At 36.9% G+C, this 18,425-nt stretch overlaps 1 protein-coding gene across 1 annotated transcript in view; it reads right to left on the bottom strand.

Moving 5' to 3' along the window:
• The window catches only part of ANKIB1 (ankyrin repeat and IBR domain containing 1), a 55,957-nt gene extending 38,979 nt beyond the window's left edge, over positions 1 to 16,978 (bottom strand). The window contains 2 exon segments of the mRNA XM_008494140.2: positions 10,715 to 10,983; positions 16,808 to 16,978. Of these exon segments, the coding sequence (XP_008492362.1) occupies positions 10,715 to 10,902 (188 nt within the window). The 5' untranslated portion in view covers positions 10,903 to 10,983; positions 16,808 to 16,978.
• Between the last annotated feature and the right edge of the window lie 1,447 nt (positions 16,979 to 18,425).

Here is an 18,425-nt window from a genome sequence, read left to right as displayed (position 1 = left end):
CTGACACATGTAAAAAAAACGTTTGTAAAGGTAGCAGATATCTATTGTCTTCAAGTTTGTTGTGAAACGGGCAGATTAGAAAGGGTGATAAAGAAGGGGCCGGATCCCTTCTGCAATCACCAGAGTGGACTGCAGTACTGTAGCAAAAGTATTTCCAACACAGAAGCATTCTGCAGGAATTCCTGAGGACACACAACTGAGGAAGCATTAAAGGCATCGACCGTCCCGAAGGCGCAGCACCAAGCTGGCTGTAGGAAGTTGGCAGAAACAATCAGTACCACAAAGTGGGTGGACTTTGTCTTTCACATCAGGTACCCAAAGCCTATCTCAAAGTTTACTCTTAGATGTATAACATGCCGGATGGCTGCACTAATTAGACCTGCATAATTTGAATGTCAGGGAGTGTCCTTTGGGTATCTATTACTGACAACTTTCCCTCCCACTATGAGTTACTTAATACTGAACATACTGACTCCTGCTATGTGTCTGATTCAAGTAAAATGTTACTTTAAAATCTGGTGAATAACTGTGGATTCTGTTTAACATTGAACCATGGCTTGTTTTTTTTTTTACTTTCAAGAATTACAAGATGTTTCTCCACTATCATTAGTTATCTAATCATTACCTTCTAGGCTTCATAGTATTATAATGTACATTTCTGTTTTCAAGATTGAGCCCTTTATCATGACTGGAATTCCATGCTGTGGTATTTTAAAGCATGTGATTCACTCCTGAGTCAGGTTACAGTGCCTCTGATTTCAGAATAGCACAATGTTGCTGTTGAGAACAGCGAAAGCCATAAATTAGACACTTTCTTACAAAACAGTATTTCACCCACAGAAATGAATATTCATAACCTCTGCTACCATGATAGTAAAGTTTACTGAATCGTATCAGTTAAAGAGAGCATCCTGCCTTTATCAACTTCCTTTATTTTTTAAATCAAACATTATATTTTTCTCAAGAACTCTGCTGAAATTCTTTTTAATAATCTCAAGCTATGGGGATTTCATTCCTGTCTGACAGAGTACATGCTGGAACCTGTAAGTTTTTCACTGTGTTGAAGACAAAAAAGCTGAATGGATACAAACGCTCTGCCACAGGCTGAGGAGGGTATTTCACCTTATCCTTAACAGTTCAGTCATAAATTCTGCCCCACGCTGAAACTGTGCATGAAAGTTGAATTTGAAGACCGCCAAATCAGTGCCCCTTTTTAAACTCAAAATCTCTTTCTAAATAGTTTAAAAGGTAACTTTTACTAGTGAGTAACTACTAATATAATCTTTTTCCACAGTACAATTAAGCTTTTGGAAAAAACCCAATAAAACTCTTTTTTAAAGAAGTTATGTGTATATATATTCTATTTTAAACCAAGAAGTGCTTACATCCTGCCTGCTTGCAGATTTTCTGCTCTTACACAAATAAAAAGGCAATTTTCTGCATTAATCAGATGATTAAAAGATTTAAATATAATCTAGAGCTTTTCGAGTGTCATTGTGCTGATTTGCAGTTGCACAAAGAATATCCCTTTGCAAATAAATCTATTAGGTAGATTTTTAACTTCTGCAGCAAGAAGCATCAGCAGATATTTTTTTCCAAGAGAGAAATCCAAAAATCTTTCCTAGGAGGCTATTCACTTGTCTAAGTTCAGTGCTTTCCCTGCTGTCAAAATTAGCAGCTAAAAATTCATCTGTTTCTAAACATATTGAAAACTTCAGTAAGAACCATATGCAAATCTTTTACAACAATTTTATAGCATTTGTAAAAAATGCTCTTGGGCTGGGGGAAAAAGTGGGTTTTATTACTTGTTGTCCTTGCTTGCCGCTCAACTTCTGCATCTCACAAGAGGGTATGAGAAATACCAGAGCTGCCAAAGGCAACCAGCACCTGTCTCCAGACACATAAATGGACTTCAAAGTGTAACAGCATTCCCCCCCTTTTTCTCTTCTTAATCTCTTGCAAAATTCAATGGATCAACACTACAGTTTAAGGGAAAGTCAAACCAATGAAGCAAAGCCCAGCTGAACCCACGACTGGAAAGTCAGTGATGATGACTCCTTTCCAAAAGCCTGTAAAATAGTATTTGACATCCACAAATTCATTATTTGACAGGGATCCCTTTTTACTGGTGTTATTTGGTGTGTAAGACTTTCACAGAGCAGTGGTATAGAACCCTACAATTTGTCTCACAATTTCAGAGGTATAAAAAGCTAAATTTTGCATGAAAATGTACTGATAAAAGTGAAAATAGGAATTGTCTATGGGAAATACCATTTAACGACAAGGCAGACAGACTTCAATATAATTGCAGTTTCCAGATTTTTCTTCAAGCTGTAGCTCTTTACAGAATCCAAACCTGGGGTGATAAAAGCATTTTAAAAGTGTGGAAAAAAGCGACAAAAAAAGGAAAAGACTGTAACACTCACACCTACTACTATCTGCATTTGCAAAAAAGCAGCAAGAGACTCAAGATCACAAGGCTGTGAACTTGAATAATAAACAGCTGGCACATTCCCTCACTCTGGAAAACCAACATCTTCAGGTTTTAATAAAATCTTTCGTGTTTGGGGCATGAAACCCATTATATTTATAGTCTCGTGTCACTAAAGGAATGCTAGATCATTATAGATGCTATAATATGAATATATGAATACATCTAAATAAATGTTTGCATATAAAAAAATATGGAAATGTACCCATGTAAATACCCTCCCCCAACAAACTAGTATAAAATGAAATTAGAAAGATAGTTCTGACAGGTGCAGATGACAGCAAGCCTGAATCTGTTCAAAACCAGTGAAATGCACTCATGGTATAAACTCTACAGCAAATTGCAGTGTTGCTTTAAGAAAGACAAGGTACTAGGAAATGGTGAGCTGAAGCAAAAAGGTAAACTAATCTGCACAGGATTGCCTTTCACAACAGCTCCTCTGGTCCCTGGGTTAGACCATGTAAATCCAGCTTGCTATTAAAAAGATTACACTGCAAACAAACTCCAGTGCAGGCATAAACCTAAAGCTCACAGCTTTCTGAGCACTAAGAGAAGCATGGGTAAGCCATAAGCTACAGCAACATAGAGGAGAGCCAAGCTTTGTTACCCAGTAATTTAAAACTCATATACAATGCATAAACTCATACAATTATTGAATCATTTAGCTTCTTACATAGTAAGTCATTACTGATACATTAAACCTTGATTATCATGGTTATTTCATTAACTCTGAGTACTTTTCCCCCCATATATACCATAAAAAACCCAAACACAGTGTATTAGCAAGCACTTGATGAAATCTTTGTGATTACTGACAGCTATATAGAAGTAGAAAGTGGTTTAAATTATCTTGTGAAGAGAATTATTAGTTACTTGAAGTTGAAAGCCACATCTAGTAAAAGTAGTTATTGATATTTTTTATCATTATACAGTGCTAGAAAAATTTTTATTAGTATTTACTCTTCTCCTTTTAAGATTCTTAAGCTTCTCTTACAGCCCAGGAAACTCCTGCATGCAGTTAAAACCTGGGCAGGAGACAGTGACTATTTCTATTCTAAGATCAAGAATCTGCTGACATATTATTAACCATTTATCAAAGAAAAATCACAAACTATTATCTTGACTTTTAGTAAGCCTTAAATTCAATTGGACCCTTACCTATGAACTGTTACTAACACTACCAGAATTCCCATAAACACCAGCAATATCCTGCTGTGGTAAGGAGTGAAGTTATACCAGTGGTGATTTGAGCAAACACCAAAGAAAACCACATCTGAGAAGCTGTAAATGCTTCTGTCTCCACTGCTGATGGAAGTCTGTGAAGAGCTAATGCTTCCATCCTAAGTTCAAAGTCTTCACAGACATTACAAAATCCCTTATGACAAGTACTCCACTCTGGCCTCCAATTCTGCATTTTTGCTGAAAAGAAATGCCACTCATCTGCTCCCATATATATGATGCCTACCAAGTATGGTACATCTGGCAATTTGGATTAAATCAATTTCCTGAGTACTCAAATAATTTCCACAGATTTTCAAAGAAAAACATCAATGTGAAAACTTAAGTCCAATCTATGGCCTATATGAATCATATATTTTATTTAATCTAAGGTTCAAGTGGAAATTTTTGACTTTGCCAGCATATGGTCTTCTAGGCCTATTTGCTTTAAAGACTGCATGAACTGTTCAGCAAAAATTACTGCCTAGAATGCAAGCACCATCTTTACTTTTTCCTAAACTGGTTCCAAAAAGCCCTAAAATCTTTTTCACTGTCATTTCACCTATAGTTTCCCTAAATAGCGTGTTTTGAAAGGACTATTATAGTGATTAAAGGTAGTTGAACACCTGGCGCTGAGTTCCAGTTCTGGACTGACTCATGTTTACATAGTAGACATCAAAGAAAGGTCTTACACGAACATGCATCAATAAAGAACTTGCTAGTCTCTTCACTAAGAAGATGGAGATGGGTTGAAAAGTTTCTCTGGTTTAGTGGTTTTGTGTCAGCTGATATAATTATGCCCTTCAGTAGTTTGATAGTAATCTTTAGCTTGGTACAATACAAAAAAACAAGAGGGACAATGTGCAGGAGTGGCAAAGGGATACAATTGAACTGTGGAGCACAGATCCAAAGATAATGTACACTAAAAGGGAGGAACAATAAACTTGGTTAATCCTTCCATTTGCTACACTGTGAGCCAAAAAAATCGTGCTTTATATATGTGTCAATAAATGGAATATAATATTCCTGTCAGAAGGAAGAGCAGCACTAAAACACAGAATTAAACCATTCCTGATGCAAAAAAAGGTATCCTTAAGGTATTCTTAACCAGAAGTCTATTGCATTTATTTATGAAGCTTGGCCTTCCCTTGGACGATCAGGAATCCTTTTTCTGTGATCCCTTGCCACTTCCAGCTTTTAATTCAATATTTTGAGTGAGATTTCAAAAGAAAAAGAGCTGGGTGTCAAATCAGAAGCATTTTCCACTGGAGCTGGCTGCTTACCAGCACCTTATGTGACTACATGTCTTCTGTAATGCAAAATCTGTGTGATTTTCATCTCTGACTCTGGCTCTTTCTTCTATACATTTCTTTACAGGTAGGACCAATATTCAAACTTGTGTGTCATCCTTCCAGTCTTCTCTTCCAATCCCTCGTTTAAACACATCTTTTTCTGAAAAGACTATCCCCACACAATTCTCTTCTCAAATGACTGTGAGACTATAATTTTTGATTGGTTATGAACAAATGTAATATGAAATAATAAGCATGAAACTAGCAATCAGTGGATTCATCTTCACTGCCTAAACACACAGCTTTGTATTTCTGTTCAGGGACCATTATCTACACATCAGCTAGTAAATTACCTCAGAGCATATGACATCTAGTGTCAGATATTATTTACATAGCAATAATGATGAAATAACACAGCAAATACTAACAATATTTGCATAATTTATATTATTTCAATTTCTTAGAAACTATGAGTGCATTACAGAGAGGTCTCATCTTCCTCTATCTCTCCCTCTAGAAAAATCCTTTCAATCTGTATACTGCTCGATCTTTAATGATGCTAAAGTTTATTTTCCTTAAATGTCTCAATGAAATAATTTAATAACATTCAAATTGAAAAAAATTTAAAATTTTAAAAAATTAAATAATCCCCATTCTATGCTTCAGCCAAAAGGAAAACTGGGTTTATATGCAATGCCACTTAATGTTTCAGCTGGACATTGCATTTAGCCATAAATGTTAATCAGTTATTTCTGATAAATGTACTTCTGTTTATCAACAACTGCAAGTCAGACAGTCATTACTCCAAGTTACTACTGAGCCAACAGATCTCCCTGGTAAAGAAGCCACGTGTGCCTCTAACCTCAGGGTGAAGTTAAGTCACTTGACACAGTGACTCAGCAAGTTACCAATCAACTTGACAGAGTCACAAACTCTACCTGGTAATAAAATTTGTTGAAATAAAGATTTAGTCATCCTGGCAAGTGAGGACGAAAGCTGTACTCTTCTACAATCCAAATACAATTTTACTTTGCTTGTGGTAAAATGTTCACATGAATTCTACTGAGAACAACAGACAACAGAGAATCAGAAATCTTAAGTAATGTACTGCATTAATACCTCCCATCTCACCAGTCACTAATGAAGCCATCTTAGTATACAGTATGTGATTTCCAAGGAAACAAAAGAACGATGAGGGAAACAGACCATTGTCTTAGTAAAAGCATTTAAACAGTCTCCAAACATTTGCATGGAAGAGCATTGTAATGTTCTGCTTTTCTAAAGGATGCAGACAAACATCGTAGCAAAAAGCAGTAACTCAACACACTCAGCAGTGGCACCTGGAACTACAGATCATGGCTGAGTTTTTCAGTCTGCCTTAGCTGTACTTTGGCAGACAGTGCCCAACTGGGTGACAGGTTTTTAAAAACCTAGGAACTGCTGCTGCTTCATGGCCGTAGTTGCTCCTCCAAATGTCCCCAGTTTTCTGTCTTTGGCAATTCTTGGCATTTTCTTCAGTGAATTTTTTCTTCATTGTAAAACTGTTAAAAAGACATTTTTTACAGTGAGGGTGGTGAGACACTGGAACAGGTTGTCTCATGAAGCTGTGGACGCCCCATTGTTGGAAGTGTTCTGTGATTTACAGCTTTGCAAGTGTTTACTATTCAGTTTTACATGGTTAGCTATTATCTAGGCATCCACTGACTATAAACGAAGCCTAGCAGGAATAATTCCAATGTTGTCACTCATATTTTTTATGAATAAAATTAATGTTAAATAAAATGCTATACTAAATATTGAAGTTCTCTATGTAATTACTGATAACTATAAAGAACTTGCTTTTATTGTTAAAAGTCAATAATGCAGACAATGACATCCTAATAAATAATTCATTAAAATATATTACAACATTTTAGTTATTAGAACAGGACAGAATAATTTTGTTGTGTGAGAGAATGGGAAAGTAGTTAGGTGGATATTTTTAATATTAAAATCAGAAGTCAAAACTTTTAAAAACTAATTTCAGGACAGAAGCACATGCAACTATTATAATTTCATCATTTTCCAAACCACTAAATTTAATAATTGAAGAAGTTACCATGAAGAACAAAAGAAAGAAAAAAAGAAGACTCCTCTAGGATTTCTGAACAACGTACTGAAAAGGTTTATACAGTCAATACAAACTTTCTTACAGTGGAACCCTGTTGTTTTGGCCAATAACTGCATGGTTTCCCCATTTACCCTTACTAGAGAAAGAGCTGTTATTAACATCATTCTTATTTTTCATATTTATACCAGGCCAGGAGAGCAAGTTAAAAGGGAAAACCAGCATTGGTTAGATTTTCAGCATTGAATAGATTTTCAGAAATTTGATAAAGAAAGAATAGATCTTGTATTTTTCTGAATATTTCAGCATGAATTATTTAGGTCAACTTGGTTCTCAAAGTTTCAACATTTACAGAACTTCCGTATCAGTCAAGAGACTAAAAAGTGAAATAGCCTCTTTTTTGTCTGCAACTCTGAGAAAAAAATAAACACAAAATTCAGAGCAGCTTCAACCTTACCAGAAAATAAGCAACTACAGCTCCTCTGTACAGCCAGAAGATACCATGGAGGTGCCACCAGCACCATGGGCAGGCTCAGCTTTGGCTGGGGCATGGAGTGGATGGCTCTTCTGTGACAGCCCTGGAGCAGAGAGCACCTCCCTCCCTCTGATAAACTTCCTGGGTCCCCCCCTAGCTCTGCCACCCTGACTCTGGGCACCACTGTGCTCTGGGGAGCAAGCCCTCAATCACACAACCTCATCCAAACTCTAACTCCAAAACCCTACAGACTGGACAGAAGAACTGGGACAGTGTTAGAGGGAACTGCTGAGCACTAGGTAGTAGTAACTTCTGGCAACTTCAAGCAGTGCTTTGAAAATTCTTGTTTGTGCTAATTAGCTGAGACCAGCAATTTTTGGTTTTTAAACATTAAATGTTCTAACATAATGACTTGTCAGTCAAACATTATTTAGGACTGCAGCCCAAGCAGAAGTTACCTATTAACCGAATACCTAGCTTCCATTTTTTATTTCAATGTATAATTACTGAAACTTTATATGATACTCATGAAAATTTATCATAGAAAAAATCCCAGGATTTTAACACTCTTTTGCTGACTCTTGTGAAAAGAAATTAACAGCAAATTTTTATAGGCTTATCAATGATTATGAGGCTACAGCTCAATTATATACTAAATCCAGTTTCTAGGCTGTAAATACTAAATGAAAGGCACAGCAGCTGGGTGACTCAGACACCTGCTGTAAAGCAACTGTGCAGTTCAAAATTGTTGAGAAAGTTTTGTTGGCTTAAGTTTCTGCCAGAATTCCTGCTGGATTATAAAAAATTTGTCCAGGTCAGGAGTTTTGCTTTATGACCCTTTCACATCTTCTCCGGTTTCTTGTTTCTTCTGGGATTGCTGTACCAGGATCTCTCCAGCTCCCTTTCATTGCAGACTCAGTGCCTGTGCTTTCACTGTGTCTTTGGACAGTCACTACCAGCCACCTGGTAACAGGGAGTTTGGTCCTTTCCCTCAGTATTTGGTAACAGCATTGCCAGATAGGTTATTTCGGAACATCCCAGAATAATCTCTCTCCATGTATTCTGTTATGCAAAAGGTGTACTGACAACTCTGTTAAACTACTCTTATTTTGAGAAAATTTTACACAGTGAATTGTAAAACACGTCGGTTCATACCCACCTACAATAATACAAATATCAGCCTATAAAGACAATTTGAATGATATGTAGCATCTATGAATGATAAGTAACATCTAGAGTTTGAACTACAAATTATTATAGCTACAGATTCCCAAATATTTGAAATTTTAAATGAAGAGATAAATATAAATGAGTATTATAGACATCTAATAACTGTAAAATCTCTCTCAAAATACACTAAGATTTAAATTAATTTCTTTCTAGCTACTGTACTTCATCAAAAATCAAAACATTCATTTTAACATTGGATTTATTAATCTCTGCCATATCAAAGACTTTCTGTATCAAAAACAAGAGGCATAACTGGAAATCATCTGTGTCCTCTCTACTACCAACTTTGTGAGCAGGCACACTATATGTCTCTATTCACTTACTACTTTTAGATAAAAAGGCTACAGTTTTGTGAAGAATGTCTTAGAGAGGAGTTCTGAACAAAAAAACCTTAAGAACAGAGAAATAGATACTAAAAAGAACCTCAGCAAATTACTGACTGGTAGCAACAGTGACAATTCTAACAGGCCAGCTTTTCAGAAGCAGACTCTAGCAAGTGATAGCACCTTCACTATGTTTATTGGCAAAAATATACTGCAAGCCTTGGACTCAAACTAGAAAAAATAATGATTTTTTCAATCATTGCTTGCAATGTGTGCAAAATAAAACTCAGTTGTCCTGTCATACTTAGATGCTAAAGGTCTCCTACAGCTAGTAGTTAAATGTCATTTCTAAATTACCTCTTTTTTTCTAACATAAACCAATTATCTGAGATCATCATAACAGTGCAATATGATTTAACTAGTGAACTGCTCAGAAATAGTAATTATGACTCAATTTCTTTCCATATGTATAAAGAAATTAATGTGTCCTTCTCTCAGTGAGACTGCATTTCCTTAGGAGGTATTTTTTTGAGAGAAATAACCTGAAAATCTCAGACCAAAAAATCCCCAAAAACCTCCCCGCAAAAAAGCCACACAGAAAATACAAATAAAAACCAGATGCTATTTTAAATTAGGTTTAGTTACATTTTTCCTATAATTCAAGAATCTAGAATGGGGAAAAGTTTGGGGATGTTAAAAAACAAACTGATTCAGTGATGAAATGAAAACATCAATTAAAAACAGAGATACAGAATACGTGGAGAAAAATATCAAACAAAAATCCAGATGAGAAATTATTAAGTATAAAATACCATTAGGTGAATCTACAACACTGAGGAAAAATTAAAAGAATATTAACAATAATACAGTTCAGTATATACTTCTATTCTGTTCCCAGATATAAACAAGAGGATAAGAGAGTATTTATGAAATTGTCTCTAACTTACTACCTCTACAGAAGCGGTTTAGCAATGTCAACTCAGTACCAGCTTTATGAAACACTAGACCAGAACAGCTTGTACCTGCAATGTCTGGATGTGGATAAGATATTAATCTTTGGTCTTAGAGCATTGACAAAAATAAAGAAGAATGGAAGCAGCTAACACTATCTGATCATGTTGACTGCAGCAATAATAAACTTTATCAAGGAATTGGAGTTCACTGTATTATCCAAAATGAAAATGAAAACCTGAATAACTGAACACCTGAGTCTTGTGCCTGAATAACAGAAGAATAAACATGTACTTTGCTACCTGGAAGCATATACAATCAGTATGGTGTCCATGTAGGTATGGCTTTACAAACAGATGAAGTCAAGAAAACACATGAAGAATGGTGTAACAGTTTCCAAAGAACCATGGTGTAAGAGTCTTCACAAAGCAAGCTTGAACTGTCCGAGACTGATGTTACAAAAAAGGAATAAAGATACTAAAAACAAAATTAAAAACTATTATACCATCTGTGATTATAAATAAAGTTCTCTGTTACTCCTTGCACATGTTACAAATTCTGTCTGCAACACACACATACAAATGCACACACAAAGTTACTCACACCTAAGCAAAACTTCACGCTTACCCCAGTATGCGGTTCATTCCATGCCTAGCAGCATAATGGAGTGGAGTATTGTGCTGGTATGTTTCTCCATAAGAAGTATTAGGGTCAAGAGTTTCTTTTAGTTGAGGGTTGCTCTCATAGATTTGGCAGGCCAAGTTCTCATCTCCATTTATAAGAGCTTTGCGGAATTTGGTGGTTGTATTTCCCATGTTGCTATCCTAGCTAGCAAGGACACCTTTTCCTTTCCCCTTCATCCACTTGTTGTGTGGTTCTGTACCATGCTTCACAGCCTATAAAGAGAAAGAATATTTCAGTTATTTTGTAAAATACAGTTCCCTAGATGAATTCACCCAGAACTACAGCACTGTAAGAAGTCATGAGAACATATACACAGGCCCTGTAAAATCTATGCAGGAATTGCTTAAGTCTTTCTAGGCAAATGCACACAAATTCCCAACTCTTCACAGATCTTTTCCCTAATAAATTGTACCATTTCACTGTGCAAAAATCTTCAATACCACTCTCTGAATATATAGAAAAGGAAAAAAAAGGACAATATCCACCTGTATTTGAAGACAGGGATAAATATTGAATTTCCGTGAATGAGAAGTGAATTAAAATCAGAAGTGATTTCAAAACACAGTAGATCCAAGGCAAAATTCTTAAACAAGGTGGGAAAATTCTTCCAAAGCAGGCAAGAATGCAGACATCAGTTAAACTTTTTCTTAAAGAAGATGTAAAATGTGCTTAAAGCACCTGTGCTTGTGAAGGTGGGTATAAATGGCACCTTTTATGTGCCAGCAAATCGAATACACATGAAGACAGGAATTACCATGGCTCCACCCTAACAGTTCTTCTAAGCAGACTGTTTCAAACATCTAAATCCATTTTTAAAATCACACCTAGAGATAAACAATACTTGGTCCATACACTATCAGGCATTATACTGGCACAAACCAACTGCACCTTACAAGCACTTTGAAGTACTTCCCAGGTGCTCTGCTCTCCAGCCTCTCACCTTTATGAGAACCAGCAGATTGAGCTGCATACAGATAGGGCACACAGGGCACCCCTGCTCCAGAGATGGGACAAGAGAAGCCTCACAGGTTGTGTAGTCAGAAAGAGCACATGTTGGTTTATGTCAGGGGGACAGACAGGGAACTCAGCACCAGCTGGTAGCACAGTGAACCTTCTAGGAGGTCTCTTTTGTGCATGAGTCATCCCATTCAGACTGCTCCATGCCAGAGCTTTCAGCCCACAAAGCACACGCTGGGAACTAAATATGCCAGGCACAGCAGCTTTGGAAATGGAGATTTAATAGGTTGGGCACATACAACCAGCCAGGGCAGGAGCTGCTTCATTGCTCAGTACCTTCTATTCAACTTGTTGGGACTACCTCAAAACTTCTACCTCTGCACTGCCTTCCCAGCATAGTTACTTCTGCCCAGACAGCCTTATAGACAGAAGAAATACAAGAATCCAAGGGGTACAGAAGTGCAGAAATCCAAGAGAATCAGGATGAGGATGCAGCTCACGTGAAAGGATTTGGTGAAACCTGGGGAAGAGCTGTAATAAGACTTTGTTTCTATGGACTCATCATTTCATGACCTGCTTTCAGGTGCTGTAGTGAACTTACGTTTCACATTCCTTTGCTCAGAACCTATTCTGCATTAGATCCTACCACCTGGAGTCCTGCACTGTCCATGCAGTTCCTCTGAGAGGACATTTCATGAAGGGAAGGGAAAAGACCACTTTCATTCTAATCTCACCAGTGCTTCCAGGGCTGTCAGAAAAGAGCAGTGGCCTTGGTGGTCTCTATTTTCATCTCCTTTTCCTGCAAAGCTCTGGTGAGACAACCCTTATTTTAGAGTTGTGTTCTACCTTTTGATGTCATTGTGTGAGATAACACAACACTGCTGCAACAGCTCACTCAGCATACTAAACATGTTGCCCATGTTCTCCTCTGCGATGAGTTATCTGACAAGCAACTGTGTTAAGAAGCCAAAAGTTTCTCATAAAAATACAAGAACTGTAGAATCACAGCATGGTTAGGGTTGGAATGGACCTTAAAGATCAGCTAGTTCCAAACTCCATGCCATGGGCAGGGATACCACCCACTAGACCAGGCTGCTCAAAGCCCCATCCAACCCGGTCTTCAACACTTCCAGAAAGTGGGCATCTAAAAGCAAATGTACTCTTCATGTGTCTAGTTATATACACAAACCAAAGTTCTGATTATTCAGTCACACTAAGGACTCTGCAGCATTTCATACCTTTCCATCATCTATTTTAAAATATAAACATGCAGATAGTGTGTAAAAATAACATGTATATTCTTCAAGAAAGCTACTGCAGGTTCACATTGCCATGTCACAACACTCCGTGATTTAGATGTCTTCAGATGTGGACACAGATGCATTACTCTAAATACTGGGAAGTTTTGGGCTTTAAAGAGAGATGGTAAAAACCAAACAAAATCTGTGTGCATACAATACATGTATTTCCTCCTGAAAGGGGGGAAACGGGTGGCAGGGAAGGTCAAGCCAGCCTACAACATCAGGGACAGGGAGAGCTCGTGTGGGCTGAATACAGTGGTTGCTAAAGCTGTTTCAGCAGCTCCAAGGCTTTCTCAGGTAGTGTTCTATGTCTCAACGTTGCAGCATTTAAAATCCTTACGATATTTTTTATGTACCATATTACTAAAACATCACAGTGGAACAAAAAAATGACAACACAAAGAAAGACAATTTTGCAGTATTTTCTCTTAATAAAATGATACCCTGACAGAATTGTACAGGAAAAAGACAAGATATTCGATTGGTAGGCAGACCTCTTTCCTAAATTTTCAAGTTCTGTGATAACATAAAGGCTGGATCATAACCTTCACCATAACCTTATAATATTTATCAAAACTGCAAATTTCATATTTTTACACCAAAGAACAGGGGAAAAACTAAATGCAATGTTCACTGATTATACCCTGTACTGTTTCAGAATTACAGACATCAACTATCTCATTCAAAATTGGAAACTGTATTTAGTACTCTCCTATTGCCAAATCGAAGTTCCAGTTCTATACTATACAACCCACATTTATGTCTAAGGAAGGATTCCTACAGACTCAGCAAGGGGCATCACACTTCTGTGCTTTGGCAATGAACACTAAAACTTTTAAGGGCTTACTAGCAACACTAATAAAAGCAACATTTTGATTGATAGCTCTATAAATATTATCTAAGAGATATCCACTATTATAGGAGCCTAAAGGCTCAGTACAAAATGAAAAAAGGGTGGATTATGAAAGACATGGGCAGGTAACAATGAGACTTTGAGAACACTTGCACCAGCTACCCAGTTACTATTGGTATTTCTATGATTATCATTATAGAAGTGGGTGTGAAGAAAACTGCAATGGCTTATTGGGATTTTAGGAGAAGTTCCTCTTTTGAAATACTTCCAGGGTGCTTGCGGGAAACGTACAGTCAATGATAAAATATTGTCAAAGTGTGATTAGATAAATGGTTTTCAAACCGCCTACTTTCTAACCCTCATTTAGAAACCATGTATTGAACACTCAAGTCTTTCATGAGATGGAAAATACCTCTCTCAATTTACATTTGAATCGCTTTAATATTGAAGCAGAATTTCTCACTGACTGTAGCACTTCCATGTGACCAAACAGCAGCCACTCTGTGTCTTGGGGCATGAAGAAAAGGAAGGGAGACACACTGTACCACATCATACTGCTTAGGAAATCTAACAAATTCAGTAAAAACAACTGCCAGGTTTTAAAAAAATAATTCTCCCACCAAAAATCTATTATCCATATAATGAAAAAAAAATCATAAAAAAAAAACCATCATTTGATCTAATTGTCATTTGCAACAGCTATTTTACAGTGTAGCACTATGCAACTCCACAGTTTGCAACTCCCTAAAAGGTTTGAATACACTTTGCAGCTTAAAATAAGTGTACTTCTTATCTGACAAAAGCAGTTTTTTCATGTAAACTGTAAGAACATTATTGTGGAATAACAAAGTGAGTTAAGCTCAAAGAAGTAAGGCCCTCATACTTAATTCTTAACATTTTAAAAATAAAATACTTGATTGACTGAAATTTGTGTACATTACACCATTTCTTCATCCTTGGAAAAAGAAGTGATAATGAACTGCTTGCACAAAAAGGATAAAGGAAAAAAAAACCAAAATTACTTGTTTTTCAAAAGTACCTGGCTTTTGACAAAAGTATGACAAGAGTAAAATACTGTACTGCATCTTATGTTTCAAACACAGTTAGCTCAAAAGCTAACTACTCTATTTGCTTTGGATACTGCAATTAAACAGCTCATTTTTAAAAGCTGAGTGTCTAAAATATTTACTGCAGAGTCCGTCCCAAATTATACATCAGAAGGGAATTATGAACAGTTTGTGGTTTAGAAGAAAGCCGAATAACCTGGTATACTTGTGAGAGTGTCATGCTGTGATGTCAGTAATTTTAATCCTCAGTAGTGGGATGAACCAGCACAAAGGAAGCAAGTCAGAAGTTTTATTTGAGAACTCTCAAGATACGAAGATCTCTCCCAAACATAGCAAGAAAAGGTGCTGTTTAGTTTTCCTCTTCTTCCCTTGCCCCCTCTCATCTAACTAAAGAGTACCACAGTGACAAAAAATTCTCTTTACTAAAAGAACAAATTTTAAAACACAACTTTCGAATGTGTATACCTACATTATGGTAGGAATAGATGGGGGAAAATTGCTCTTACTGAATATCTGCATCTGGAGGAACATTACTGCAAAATTTTAAATAAAAAATGCACTACCAAAGCTTGAGAATTGAGTTATGGAAAAGGGGTGCTGGAGAGGGTTTTTTGTTTTGGTGTTGTGTGTTGTTTTTTTTTTTTATAATTGAAATCTTCTGAGGTTTGTGCCAAAAGTTCTGAAGTCATCAACAGCAAATCATGAAAGCATCACTGACACTTTAAAACTCATGAATGAAGCTTGACATTATCAAGTTCAGTGTTAACATTTTACAAGACAAAGTACAGACCAAAAAAATAACCGATGTGCCAGCATCTCACCCTTCACAGAATGATTCATCAGTATAACGTTCTGTGTTTTAAGTGCTAAGGTTAAAAAGCAGTAATAATGTTGAGAGTTGAATTGAATAAAACAGTGTCATGTGGTGAGAGAATTATTTTCTCATTTATATATTTGTTGGGCAGAGAGTCTAGCAACTTACATTACAGTTTTGCTGGCATACAAACATACAGGTAGAGGCTTAAAGTTACTGCACAACTCAGACTTTGGCTCACTGATTCAGGAATAAAGACCTTCATGCAGATGGAGTATTTTCTTTCAGACATAATTCTTTCACAGCTCCAGTTTGCAGAGAAAAAAGAATTTTAAGCATGGTTTTGGTTTTCTTACAGGGATGCAACAAGACAGCTGCAGCAGAGACTAGAAGCAGTTACCACTTTAAGGGGAAAATTCTGATGGGTGTAGCTAAAGTAATTGCTACACTAATTTTGATGATGTTGTCTGTAGTACTTCCATTCATCATCTACATGAAATGTGGCCTTATTAGGCTCCAGTAATAAAATACAGCAGAACTATTTCAGGGCTAGCTCTTCACTCCTCAGGATAAGTAAACTAACTGAATCTAAAATAATATGAAATATCTGTACCTAGTGAAATACCAACACTACCATCCTAAGACCTCCCTTATCTAAATCAGAAGGCAAAGAGCAGCACAAAAAGAAATGATTGACATTTTATTACATTAAGACATGCTAAACATAGGCACGCTTGATAGTTCTGGCATTTTATCTCAAGCACATTGTTTTAGTATAAAAAGCTCACTGTAGATTGTTACGCTGACTAAAGTAATTCAGTACATGTTTGATAAAGTGCATAAAACTGTTACTGAATTAACTGTCTATAAAAGTGACTTCTCTACCACAGGTCAGTGCTGATAGCACCATGTTTTCATCAAGCAAAAGTGAGCAAGAATCTCCTAGGCCCTATATAAAGAAGTACCAGCAGGTGGTGACTCACAGGACTGGGAGCATCAATGATAAGACAAGGAACATGAACAAGAGACTGGAAATGTTCTTACCCAGGGCAATGTCTCTCATGTTGGCAGCAGGAAGCCCTGTTCAGGTAGCATGGTGCTTCTGTTTTTTTCTTATCCTCACACACACATCAACCCCAACGTGTTGATGGAACCCCAACATGTCTACTGGAATGGGAGGCTTTTTGCAAAAAAGGCTCAAACATACTTCGCTAAACCGTAAGATAACAAAACAGCCCAGCTCAGTTCAGTAAAAGACAAATGTGTGTCCTCTCCAGAATCAGTATCAATAGACAGAACACAGTGAAACTGCCATGAAGTGTGCTCCTGTCAGACTGATCTGCTTAAGAAACTGAAGGTAAAGACAAGCAGTACTGGAGAGCAGTGCTAGGACAGGAAGCAGCAATGAAGATGGCAACACAGCTATAGAAAACCCTACATAGAATTTGACTGACCAATCTAAACAAGGTCCAAGGTGCCTTGAACCTGGCCTTCACTGAGTCCAGAATGTATTTTTCAAGTATGTTTGTTCACTTAACACAATTTAAAGGCCATGTTAAAGACAAGTGAACAAGTTTCAAACTGCACTGGAGCCTAAAGCCAGCCCTCTGGAAAGCCTCTGTTAGAATCAGGCCAGTCAAGAGCTTTAATGTTAACCTTATTGTCAGTGGCATTAAAGTAACACAATTGAAAACAAAGCAATTGTGGCTGCCAAGGCATATCCACAGAAAGCAAAAATAAAGAGGATGGCAAGAGGAGCACACTCCTCATGGTAAAATCTAAAAATCTCTTACACATTAAAAAACAGAAGTCTCTCAGTTTGAGGAAGCTTTTTCATAGGAAAGAATTACCAGTTGGCACAGTCACACTGCCACTGGGTCTTGTAAATATGAAAGCAGTCTACATGGTGGATCTTAAAAAAGTAAGGATCACTAGTACACACGGTCAGGTGACTGCAATCAGACTGTACATAGTCTGACTCTACATAGTTAGAAAGTCCACCACTTTCTAAAAGAATAGTTGTACTTAGAAATAGTTAACATGCAAAGCCACTGTATTTCAGCACAAAACCTACTAGTTTTATGAACAGCAATGCATTTTTAATGAAGTAAAAATAAAAGGAAACAAATCTAAACTTTTCAATGTAGAGTCTCCCAAGATACCATGCTGTATTTCAAATTGTCAGAGGAGAGCAACAATCACTGCATCCCACCACTGACTCCTGGCTCATAACTACACTAGTTGAGAGGACCAGTGCTTTATCTATAGACAGCTGATACTCCATGGTTGCACTTTCTGAATAAACTAAGTATGATTCACTATTAAGGCCTCTATTATTACCTAAAAAACTGAAAGCACCAAAAAGAGTATTACGCACTTTCCAAGGAACATGCAGTGTATGTAATTACCTTAAGCAAGCTATGCTTTCGTAAGTGGCAGAGTACATCTCAAACTGGTGCATTCTCATTATTTCACAAGTATCTCTGGGCTGAAACTTTGTACAATCTACTCTTCTTACATTAAAGAAGTATCAGTTTCTCTGCTATCCAGGTGGGAGGTGAGGAAAGCACATTCAACTGTCAGACAAAGATGATGAACAACACTCACAAAGCAACCGGACTAGAAACAAACACGCACATACTTTTATTGCTTCCTGGAAGCA

The sequence above is a fragment of the Calypte anna genome, chromosome 2 (assembly GCF_003957555.1).
Source record: "Calypte anna isolate BGI_N300 chromosome 2, bCalAnn1_v1.p, whole genome shotgun sequence".
NCBI classification, from domain to species: Eukaryota; Metazoa; Chordata; class Aves; order Apodiformes; family Trochilidae; genus Calypte; species Calypte anna.
Note: the sequence above shows the minus strand (reverse complement) of the source record. Positions and strands in the feature narration are given on the sequence as shown.